An 11,946-nucleotide genomic window follows, 5' to 3' on the forward strand; every position below is an offset into this window, starting at 1 on the left:
GTCCCCTGCGTCGGCAGGCGGACTCTCAACCACTGCGCCACCAGGGAAGCCCCTTCCCAACTTCTTAAAGGCTCTACTTTCTCTCCAAGTTAATAGGGTAACAGTACTGTCTTGCTGGGCACTTGAGACTTCTATACAAAGTAAACAACGGAAAGTAACTAGCAGAGAGTCAGCTGAGTAAGAGTCCTCACGTCAAGTTTTGGGGGGAAGCTGGTGGGAAGACAGCTCACAGCCAGAAAATAAGCTTCGGCTTCCGTGAGATGGACTTGGGGAGCTGGAGGAGCCCCACCCCTGAGGAACTGGGCTCTGCGGTCCCTGGGCCGTTGTCCTTCCCGGGGGTGGACACGCGTCCCTCGCGACGCTCCGGGCCCGGAGGCCTCAGGCGGGTCCAGTCCGGGCACCTTCGTTACGCCCACGAGTGGGTGCTTCCTGTCTGGACGATCCCACTGCTTTGGGGGTCTGCGCAGGGAACCCCCGGTGGGGAGGGAGGCGGGGTTGATTCTCCTGGAGGTTGAGGCCGTTGGAGCTGCCCATTGACAAGATAAAACCACGGATGCTGCAGGTAGAAAAACAGAACCAGAGCGAATACAAGCTTCTCGCTGAGAGTGCCGTTCAGCATTTTCGGAAGTGCTAGTACATTTTCTTCCGCCGCAAAGCCGAAGCCAAGGCATCGTACGGGATCAGACGTCGCCCGTGTCTGTAGTTAATGCCTCGTTCCGAGGCCAGAGCTGGCACTGTTCTCAAACAAATCACTCACGAACCAGGGGTCCGGGTCACGCGAGCTGCTGTCGAGGAAGGCTGTGCTCGAGTTCGGGTCACTGACTCTCAGAGACCAGGCCGGCCCGACGGCACGTTCAGAACTCTGTCTTGCTTGTCTCCCTCCAAGGGCGGACTTTGACGATACTGCGACCTACTCGGCGGTGGCAACAAACGTGCATGGACAGGCGTCCACCAATGCGGCGGTGGTGGTGAGAAGTGAGTCTGCCGTCTTGCGGGGATGGGGCGCTGTCTCCCCACCTTCTGTCCTCTTTCTCCGCCGTGACCGCCTGACTGTCTTGCAGGATTCCGAGGTGACGAGGAGCCGTTCCATTCTGTGGGGCTCCCGATCAGATGTAAGTGGATTATTTTCCTTCTTTGTGCAGAGAAATGTGTACTGACATAGCACATCATTAAAAAATATTTTCTAAGCATCAAATCTCTTTTCAAACTGTACTGCAAAAGGCCCTTTCTCCTGGCTGGTGTCGGTGTGCTGACCGTCGCTGCCGTGGATTCGGGCTCACACGTCTTGGGGCTGATGCAGGATTTAAACCCTTTACGCACGTCTTGGGGCTGATGCAGGATTTAAACCCTTTACGCTTTGCACGCGGCTCAGAGCACGCAGCCCCTTCTCACTTTGCCTTCCATCCTCCTTTGGCACAAATGAGCAGATTCCACTCCACACTGGTTTACTGATTCTTCAGAAGTGCCTGAGTCAGCTCGGGCACCATAACAAACAGCACACCTGGGTCTTGAACATCAGACAGTTACTTCCCTCAGTTCTGGAGGCTGGAGGTCCGAGGTCGAGGTGCCCACCAAGGAGGGGAGACCGCGTCCCAGCTAGCAGGTGTGGGACGCCGTGTCCTCACGGAGAGCTGAGAGAAAGGGCTGTGGTCTCGTCCTCTTCTGACAAGGGCACGGACCCCATCCCGGGCCCCACCTCCACGACCTCACCCAGCCCAATCACCCGAAGGCGCCCCCAATATCTTCACACCGGGGGGCGGGGCCTCGACCTGAGAACGGGGGGGACACAGGCGCTCGGGCCCCAGCGCAGCCCGTGAGGAAGCGAGCGCAGGAGGTGCCGAGGAGCCCGCTTGCCCAGCCGGCCCGCCGTCTGACCGCGTCCTCTGCTCTGTGCAGTGCCCCTGCCCTCCGTGATCCCGTACACGCACTTCGACGTCCAGTTCCTGGAGAAATTCGGCGTCACCTTCCGGAGGGAAGGCGAGACGCTGGCTCTCAAGTGCACGCTGCTGGTGACGCCGGACCTGAAGCGGGTGCAGCCGCGGGCCGAGTGGTACCGAGACGGTGAGTGTCGCGGCCTCGGGCGCGCGCTGCGCCCACGCCCGCCGCGCCTGGGCTCGGACCCCGGCCTCCCTGCGGTGATGGTGAGCTTTGAGCCTTAGTGCTGACCTGGCGCTTCTCCACCTCCGCGACAGCTGCGGGCGGCAAAGCAGGCGAGCCTGGGGACAGCTCGGACCCGCGATGACCTTGAACTTCCCCGGGAATGGGGTTAACAGGGAGGCCTGGAGGTGGATGAGTCATCGGGGGTTGTTATAGCTCCATAAGGAGGGTCTCCATGTGATTAGGAGGAGTGAGTGGGGTGTCTGTTTCTTTATGTTTTTCCTCTGCTGAAACAGTAGCTACCATTTATTAGAGCTTATTGCGTCTCGACTCTATTCTGAGTGTGATAACTCACTTGATTTTCATCAGGTCTTTGGGAGGGAAATGTTGTCAACCCCTCATAGGTGGGCAGCTGAGACAAGGAACTTCCTCGCCCTCCCCGCGACCTCCGGGAAGCGGCAGGGCTGGGAGCCCCCATTCCCGGGGCCCTGCTCCACTGCTTCCACCAGCCAGCGTGGCTGCCCTGTGCGGCCGCGCGTGTGTGCGTGTGTGTGTGGTGTGTGTGTGTGTGTGTGTGTGTGTGGTGTGTGTAGTGTGTGTGATGTGTGTGTATGTGGTGTGTGTGTGGTGTGTGTTGTATGTGTGTGTGTGGTGTGTGTGTGTGTATGTGGTGTGGTGTGTGTGTGTGTATGTGGTGTGGTGTGTGTGTGTGTGGTGGGGTGTGGTGTGTGTGTGTGTGTGTGATGTGTGTGTGTGTGGTGTGTGTGTGTTGTGTGGTGTATGTGGTGTGTGTGGGTAGACTGTGGAAAGAAGCTTCATCTCTGGCTGCTGTTTCTAAAGGGAGCTTGTTCCCTGTGGATTCAGTCACAGAACATTCTGCCTGTGTTTATTCAGGGCCTAACACAATGCAAAATAGCACAAAGAATCATATGCCATTCCTGCCCATAAGGCATTTTTAATCTAGTTGGGGAAAATACACAAAATGGAAAAGCAGAGTCTCTGTAAAGTATAAGGAATGTCCCAGAACAGGCTGTGATAATTTGCCAAACACATGGCACTGGCCCCGCGCACTGTCAAAGTTAGCCAAGAAAGCAGGTTTGCGGTGATGATGGAGAGCTTTATGAAAAGAAAAAATAGGCTGTTGACAGATGAGAAGGGCTCTGAGCTGGCGGAGGGGGAGGGGGCCCCCTGGGCCCAAGCGCAGAGGAGGGGAACAGGTGTGCGTCCCAGGTGCAGAGGAGACGCCTGTGACCTTGCAACCCCCGGGAGTCCGCTGCTGGGATCCGAGGGCCCTGGGCCTGTGCTCTTCGGTTGGAGTGGGATAGTTGGGTCTGACCTTCATGGTCCAGGAGGGAGAGAGGAAGGGAGAGAGCCTCTTTGTGGTGGCAAAGGAGATTAATTTACCCTTTGCCATTCTAATTTAAGATTTAAGAGCTAAGTTCTAAGATTCTAATTTACCCTTTCTGGAAATGAAATGGATTCGAGGAGAGTTCTCCTAATATTCCCAGAGGACGTTGGCATGGATCTTAGAAGGTATTCCCGTGACTAGGGAGTGCCTGGGATTCTGGGGACCCGCAGTTTCATGGTCTTGGCCGATTCGAATGGAACAGGCAGGTTCAAGGCTGCACCTGGCAGGCTGGCCTCTCTGCACTTTCCAGTTATGGATGTTGCCAAATCAGTAGGTGAAAAATAATTTCTCATTATTTTATTTTGTGACTCCTTGATATCCAGTGTTGAACATTTTTCGTCACTTACCTTTCTTCTCCCGAAATTTGCCTCTTCAGTTTCGTTGCCTTCTGACTGTGGTTGGTTTTGGCACTTTATTATTAATTTCTAAGGAACGCTGGTGGGGGACTTCCCGGGGTCGAAGCCGCAGCAGGGCCCCTTGCAGACGAGTCCCGCCTTTCACACTCCGAGTGCTGACCTCTGTCCTGTCCCACGTGTCCCACCCCCCACCAGCCCCATGTGTGTGTTTGTGCTCTGGGTCAGGCTGGCGGGCACCTCTGTCCTCCGTGTGTGCCCCGGGTCCCTGCATGTCCCTGAAGCCCGTCTCACTTGACCGTCTTCCAGACGTGCTGCTGAAGGAGTCCCAGTGGACAAAGATGTTCTTCGGGGAAGGCCAGGCCTTGCTGTCCTTCAGCCACCTCAACAAGGACGACGAGGGTCTCTACACCCTGAGGATCGTGTCCAGGGGAGGGGTCAGCGAACACAGCGCCTTCCTGTTTGTCCGAGGTACGCAGGCTACGGGTGGGGTGGGACGGGGCCCAGATGGAGCCCAAGGCTGCTCCCCGGAGATGGCCTGACCGCCAGGAGGTGTTTCCTGGGCGCGTCCTGATCACATCTGTGACATAAGCAGGTGTCACTGGGGATGGAGCAGAGGCGGAGCTTTGTGTCCCTGTCGCTGATAAATTGCTGGAATTCGTAGGATGACTCCTAGGAGTGAACAGCCCTGAAGTGCTGATTCTGGAAGAAATCCACACGGGAAGTGGGGTCCGGAGTGGAAGGGCCCGTTCCCTGGCCGCCTGGGCCTCCCTGCCCTCTTCCCCCGCTTAGGCCTTGTGACAGGGACAGGGCCATGGCAGGAAGGACCGACACTGTCATGACCACTGACTTCAGTCACGTGTGTTTTAAGACAGTAACCGCGGGGGCCACACCTCCGGGGCGTTTACACCAGGAGACACGCGTGTTGTCATGTTTCATCCTCCCAGCAGAGCCCATGAGAGCCTGTCCATCCCTCTCATGGAAAGGAAAACAAAGCTCGTGATGTACCAGGCACAGTGGTCGATGTTATATATATACGTGTATTTATCTTTATGTATATGTATAACATAGATATTTATATATTATCTATAAATGCCTATCATATATAGGCTTGTAGGTGTATATATTCATACGGGTATAGATGTATATGTCACATATACATACTTTTATGTAAGGGATATATAAAATGGATAAAATTATATGCAATATTATATATATGTATATGTATATACATACATACAGGTGTATATATGTGTATGTATATGTGTACACACACACATACATATTCACATATGTGTATATAATCTAAAATTCTTACAGCAGTTTTGGAAGAAACTATTCTCTCTTTCTCCAGTGAAGGTGTGGAGCGCAGAGGCCTGGGCCCTCCTCTGGGAAGCAGGAGCTGGCCCCCTGCGAAGCCCCGGCCCTGTGTGCGGGGCAGTGCCCCCCAGCCGAGCCCTTACCCTGCGCCGGCCCTGGCTCGCGCAGCGGCCTCGGGTGGCCGGCGGCTGCTTTCCTGACCGGGACCCCTGTCTTCCTCTCCCTGCAGTTCTGGCCACTCTGCCCTCCATTCCCCACCCCCGCCTTACCTGCCCTGTTCTCCGTGTCTCCTGCACCTGTATGCCCACCTCGGGCTCCAGGTTATATGTGCCTGGAATAACACTGTCAGTATATTATTTTTTCCAAACCATTTCAGTTAGATCCATGCATGATGGAAGGGCTGTATCATCAGGGAATATTTTAACTTAAAAAAAAAAGTGCCAGCAAGCACCCCGCCCCCTCCCACCAGACAGCATAAACCTGCAAGGCTGGGGTTTTAGACACGTCCACAAAGTTTTGCCATTTTTATTCGGTTGGCATTAAAATGTGCCTTCCATTCTCCGTGCATGCCTTCTAGCAAGATGTTTTGCCCCATGAAAGCACAATGAATGCAGTAGCTGAAATTGCCTTGCTTGTGCAGCCAACAGGAAGAAAATAATGCACGTATGGGGAATTTAAGTGTTCTGACAACTTTCTGAGGACTTTGAATATGAGAGACAATATTTGGCTCGGTGTGAAGAAATCCTTAGCTTTTAATATGCTGAGGAGATGGGAACAAGAAAGTGTACAATGCTTACACTGCTAAGAAGGTCCAACTGCCCTAGGTCCTGAATAAATACACATTTTACATAAGGAAATTAAATGTGCAGGGTATTAACTTTCTAAATAGCTCTGCTGGCCTTTAGTGCCGCCGTAATTAACATTTGAAAACAAACGTCGTTGCACTGTGATCATAACTGGCTGCGGAAGGGATGCGTGCGTACGGACCCAAAGTGCGCTCACGACTTGCGGGAAAAAAAATCTAAGTCCTCAGACCTTCTGAGGACTCTGAAACACACAAGTGTCTAAGGTACTGTCTCTCAGGTGTTCAAAAGGCCTCACTTTTATTATCGTTTCATCGGTCGGTTTTGGACGACATGACATTATGTGATGGCATGCCATCAGCAGAAGAACTTCAACTTGGATTCGTTTACGGAAAATCATAGACTGAGTGTGTCATAGAGGACAGAGTGTTTCGAGTTTAAAGGCTCATCAATACGTGTATGTCTTTCGTCACCAATCCATCAACGGCGTGAGGACTAAGCAGGGGAGGAGAGCGAGCAGATAGCTCACTGAGTTTGAAGAAGTTGTCAGCCAGCCTCAGCTGTCCCCCCTGCACCCAGGACCCTGATCACGTGACTTCCCTCTCCTCTCCCACCCCAGACGCTGACCCCCTGGTCACGGGGGCACCTGGCGCGCCCATGGACCTGCAGTGCCACGATGTAAACCGGGATTATGTCATCGTAACTTGGAAGCCACCCAACACGACCAAGGAGAGCCCGGTCATCGGCTATTTCATTGATCGGTGAGTGTCCACTGATTCCTCTGGGGATGGAAACGTTCCTCCAAAGAGTATTACCCCAGACGAGGTGCGTAGGTATCTCTCTAATCTCAAGTTTGTGACGCCGTTCTTGATGGGAGGTAGGTAACCTCACTCTTTGGTTATTAGTCACTCCTGACTGGGTAATTGGAAAGTATCGCCTGCCAGGCAGGGCCTCGTGTACCCGCACGCGATTCCATTGGGTGCTGGCTGAGGCTCGGTTTGCCTGATTGGCACCAGTATCAAATCCCACGCTGCCTCTCCAGGCTCGCTCTGAGCCCGGCCTGCAGGCTCCGCTGAGGGTTCAGCCTGGGGCTGGGATGGGGCTCCGGCCGGCAGGTCTGTGCTCAGCCCTGTCCCTCCCTCCGAGGACGAGAGCCTGGGCATGGTGACGTCGGGCTGAGGATGCCAGCTCATTTATACCCAAAGGCCAATCTTCTTCTCGGTTAAATAACGTTCTCTTCCTGTTTCCAGGTGAAAAATACTGATGTTGCAAAAAGGTACAAAATATTGGAATTTGAGTAATAACGTAAACGCAGGTCATCATTAAACCCAAAGGAGTTTGAACTCCTTTCTTGTTCCTTTACTTGGAGTAGTGCTCAGAGCCTGGGAGGGAAACCAAACAGAGCTGTGAATTTATTGGATATGCAATGTATTATCCATTCTAATCACTGAGAGAAATTACAGTCAAAGATAATGAATTTAGAAGTAAGACAGAAGGGTATAAGCTATGTTGTTATAAGAGGATGGCTCTGGGTAGGAATTTAAGATTTTATATGTGTAAAACACATTAATATAAGGCAGTTATTTCAGAAAAAAAACAAGCAGCTCAGTTTTATTGCGTTATGTTGATTAAATTCTCTTCTCCATCCAACAAAGCTATAGTCACCATCAGGGTCATATTTTGATATGCTGGCGTCAGGTTTGCATTGTTGAGGGTTTACCTCGAATTGAAACAGAAAAACCAAAACAAAAGCTATTTTCGGGCTTCCCTGGGGGCGCAGTGGTTGAGAGTCCGCCTGCCGATGCGGGGGACGCGGGTTCGTGCCCCGGTCCGGGAGGATCCCGCATGCCGTGGAGCGGCTGGGCCCGTGGGCCATGGCCGCTGAGCCTGCGCGTCCGGAGCCTGTGCTCCGCAACGGGAGATCCCGCATGCCGTGGAGCGGCTGGGCCCGTGAGCCATGGCCGCTGAGCCTGCGCGTCCGGAGCCTGTGCTCCGCAACGGGAGAGGCCACAGCAGTGAGAGGCCCGCGTATCGCAAAAAAAAAAAAAAAAAAAAGCTATTTTCTATTCTCCTATGACATGTGATCATTTTCCCAACCTTTTGGCAAAAACGACTTCATACACCTTCTCGGATAATACTCCACTCTCTTCTCTTTTCTGACGCCCTCCTATCCTTGTAACCTGCCGGTTGTTGGTCTGGGCTGAGATTGTTTCTTCCAGACTCTCAGTTTTGACCACATCAGACTCTGGCCGAAACAGGTCAGCATACGCAGGTCAGAGAACTTTCATTAAAAATTCCGAAGAGTTAGGAGGAAAGAGAGCGGATTCTTCCTAAAGCGCAGGTGCAAGACGAATTTTCTGAACTCGCTCTTTTCTCCTGCGAGTTTGACATGCAGTTTCTGTATTGAAATTTCTCAACCTGGGAAAAATGGAGGTCAGTCTTTTCTACATTTCCAGGTTTCTGGTCAGGACTTAATATTTTCTAAAGACTTCCAAATTCCACATGAGAAGCGTTCTAGAAAGAAACATCTTAACGTGATTGGAGTAGATGGTGAGCCAGCCTCCCGGCGAGGACTCACTTTGTGACCCGGTGGAGAAAGATGCATCTTTGGGACACCGGGTGAAGGACCGTTGATCTCCTGGGCCTAGGCAGCAGATGTGCCAGGGAGCTTAGGGGCACCCAGAGATTTTGTGGTGTAAATTGAAAGAGAACTGTCAGGGATAGATCTGAAATAACCTTTGGAGGAGATTTTGCCTAAATGTTTTTGAAGTGGGGAATTGAGTTTCAGCTATAAGTTAGAAAGCCTCAGGGATGTATATGTGTATATACTACATTTCCTAGACAGCTCTGTCTTTTAAAGTTTATTTATACTACTATTTGTGTAAATCAATATTTCGACAGCATTCATTTTACCAGTGGGAGATGTTCTCCTGTTATAACTGTGATATATATATATATAATATATGTGCGTAATGTATGTATACAGCTCTATATACTTACTGGACTGATATAGTTGTTATTCTCTACTCTTATTTTTTATTTGAAGATGTGAAGTGGGAACTGACAGTTGGGTTCAGTGCAATGACCGCCCCGTAAAGATCTGTAAATACCCCGTAACCGGACTTTTTGAAGGACGGTCCTATGTATTCCGCGTGCGGGCTGTCAACAATGCAGGGGTCAGCCGGCCTTCCAGAGTCTCTGAGGCTGTGGCTGCCCTCGACCCCCTTGACCTCAAGCCGTTACAAGGTAGGGCGCTCACACTTCGAGTCCCAGCAGTTTTGTGTGATTTGTTCTTTCTCTTTTCCCCCCATCTTGTATCTGAGCCTTGAGAGCATCTTCAGAGCCGAGCATAGCACAGCTGTGCCTCATGGGCTCTGGGTGGCCGTCCAGGTCACGTTAGGGGTGGGGATGCCAGGCTGACATTTACACCTTGAAACGAAGGTGCTTCATCTTCCTAAGGCTCTTCACTGAAATCCAGTTAAACTGGTTCAGAATTAGACTTTTCTTAGTCCACTGATGTTGTAATTTCAACACATGATGAGACTCAGAAGGCGTTGAAGCCAAGCCCCTCCCTTTCTGAATTTTAATTTCACATGACCCAGATTCCTTAACGGGATTGGGCCCTTAATTATGGTTTTAAGTGGGTCACTGCATTTTCCTTACCTGCGTGGCCTTTTGAATCCAGTACAAAGAGCCGAGAAGCACTGGATCTCTTTGAGACCACTTCCAAAATATCAACTCTGATGACCTCAGAGTAGTGCGAATGCTGTCATCGTAATGCAAAGGTGATTCTGGGAATCCAGCGCTTTCTGGACGTCAAATTCAGCACTGACTTTTCTCTCTGCAGCAGTCCACTGGGAGGGAGATAAAAAAATCGTAATCTATCAGGAGGACCTTGAAGGTAAGGAACTTGTTACCATTTCCTTTCAGCTGCTTATACCCTAGGGATTTAGGGTTGTAATTAGAGAGTGGTGGGTACACTCTTCACATGTAAAAATAAAAACTGTGGGTCAAGCTTAAGGTCTATGGAATTTAAAAAGTCAGCAGGGCAGAGGGCGGGAATGAAAGTGAGAGTGGAGGTTAGTGGAGTCCTGGCTTCATGGCCTCATGAGGGGTCTCTCAGGCGTCCTCGGGGACCTACAGAGGAGTAACCAGACCCAACCTGAGACTTGAGTCCTGGCCGAGGCTGGGGTCCTTTCTCCCAGACTCCACGACTGAACAGTATTTTGTTTTATTATTTTTTTAAGCAAAAATTTTATTTCTAACATTTTAACTAAAAGGGACTAGTTTTCCTATCAAATAATGTCCCTGTGGTTTGAAAGTTTGCATTTCCTTTTTACTATTGGATTTTATACACACTTCTTCTTAATAGTCCTTAGATATCTGGGAAGATCAGTTTATTGAGAAGGAGAATCTAGCATCATTAACCAGGAATCCAAAGATTTTCATTCGAATTATAACTACAGTTCACAGAAGACAATGAGTGAAAACTTAAAAATTAGTAAGTCAGAAAGAGAAAAACAAATATCGTATATTAACGCATATATGTGGAATCTGAAAAAACTGGTATAGAAGGTCTTATTTACAAAGCAGACATAGAAACACAGACGTAGAGAACAAACATGGATACCAAGGGGGGAGGCGGGGTGGCATGAATTGGGAAATTGGGACTGACATATATACACTATTGATACTATGTGTAAAATAGATAACTAGTGAGAACCTACTATATAGCACAGGAAACTCTACTCAGTGCTCTGTGGTGACCTAAATGGGAAGGAAATCCAAAAAAGGGGGGATATATGTATATGCGTATGGCTGATTCACTTTGCTGTACAGTAGAAACTAACACAACATTGTAAAGCAACTGTACTCCAATAAAAATTTAAAAAATAAAGTCTTAGTTAAAACCTCTTCTTCCAGAAAAACTCAGAAACTGGGAAAGATGCCCAACACGGAAGTAACAAAAGAAAGCAATTTAGGAAAGGTGGATGTTATGACCTCCTAAACAGCTGACGAAAACAGATTTTTGAGTGAATAAAAAATGGCCCAGTTATATTGGAAGAGATGTTTGCTGCAGGAGACCAGCCTGTATAAAATATGCATTTTGGGGGGAATTTTGGAATTTAATTTAATTAATTTTTTAATACAGCAGGTTCTTATTAGTTATCCATGTTATACATATTAGCGTATATATGTCAATCCCAATCTCCCAATTCATCTCACAACCCCCCCGCCACTTTCCCCGCTTGGTGTCCATACGTTTGTTCTCTACATCTGTGGCTCAATTTCTGCCCTGCAAAACCGGTTCATCTGTACCATTTTTCTAGGTTCCACATATATGCGTTAATATACGATACTTGTTTTTCCCTCCTAGCAATGGCTTCTTTTTTTTTTTTTAACATCTTTATTGGAGTATAATTGCTTTGCATTGTTGTGTTAGTTTATGCTTTACAACAAAGTGAATCAGCTATATCTGTACATATATCCCCATATCCCCTCCCTCTTGCGTCTCCCTCCCATACTCCCTATCCCACCCCTCTAGGTGGTCACAAAGCACGGAGCTGATCTCCCTGTGCTATGCGGCTGCTTCCCACTAGCTATCTATTTTACATTTGGTAGTATATATAAGTCCATGCCATTCTCTCACTTCGTCTCAGCTTACCCTTCCCCCTCCCCACGTCCTCAAGTCCATTCTCTACATCTGCGTCTTTATTCCTGTCCTGCCCCTAGGTTCTTCAGAACCTTTTTTTTTTGGATTACATATATATGTTTCAGCATACAGTATTTGTTTTTCTCTTTCTGACTTACTTCACTCTGTGTGACAGACTCTAGGCCCATCCACCTGACTACAAATAACTCAATTTCGTTTCTTTTTATGGCTGAGTAATATTCCATTGTATATATGTACCACATCTTCTTTATCCATTCATCTGTCGATGGACACTTAGATTGTTTCCATGTC

The 11,946-nt window shown here is 49.5% G+C and overlaps 1 protein-coding gene across 1 annotated transcript in view; it reads left to right on the plus strand.

The window, feature by feature from the left end:
• Nucleotides 1-11,946, plus strand: part of LOC102975554 (myomesin-2) — a 62,091-nt gene that overhangs the window by 19,222 nt on the left and 30,923 nt on the right. The window contains exons 7-13 of the mRNA XM_028484853.2: nt 887-975; nt 1,062-1,112; nt 1,897-2,061; nt 4,168-4,329; nt 6,601-6,742; nt 9,028-9,227; nt 9,829-9,882. Coding sequence (XP_028340654.1) covers nt 887-975; nt 1,062-1,112; nt 1,897-2,061; nt 4,168-4,329; nt 6,601-6,742; nt 9,028-9,227; nt 9,829-9,882 — 863 coding nt within the window. The remainder of the gene's footprint in view (nt 1-886; nt 976-1,061; nt 1,113-1,896; nt 2,062-4,167; nt 4,330-6,600; nt 6,743-9,027; nt 9,228-9,828; nt 9,883-11,946) is intronic.

The sequence above is a fragment of the Physeter macrocephalus genome, unplaced genomic scaffold (genome assembly GCF_002837175.3).
Source record: "Physeter macrocephalus isolate SW-GA unplaced genomic scaffold, ASM283717v5 random_254, whole genome shotgun sequence".
Taxonomy (NCBI): Eukaryota; Metazoa; Chordata; class Mammalia; order Artiodactyla; family Physeteridae; genus Physeter; species Physeter macrocephalus.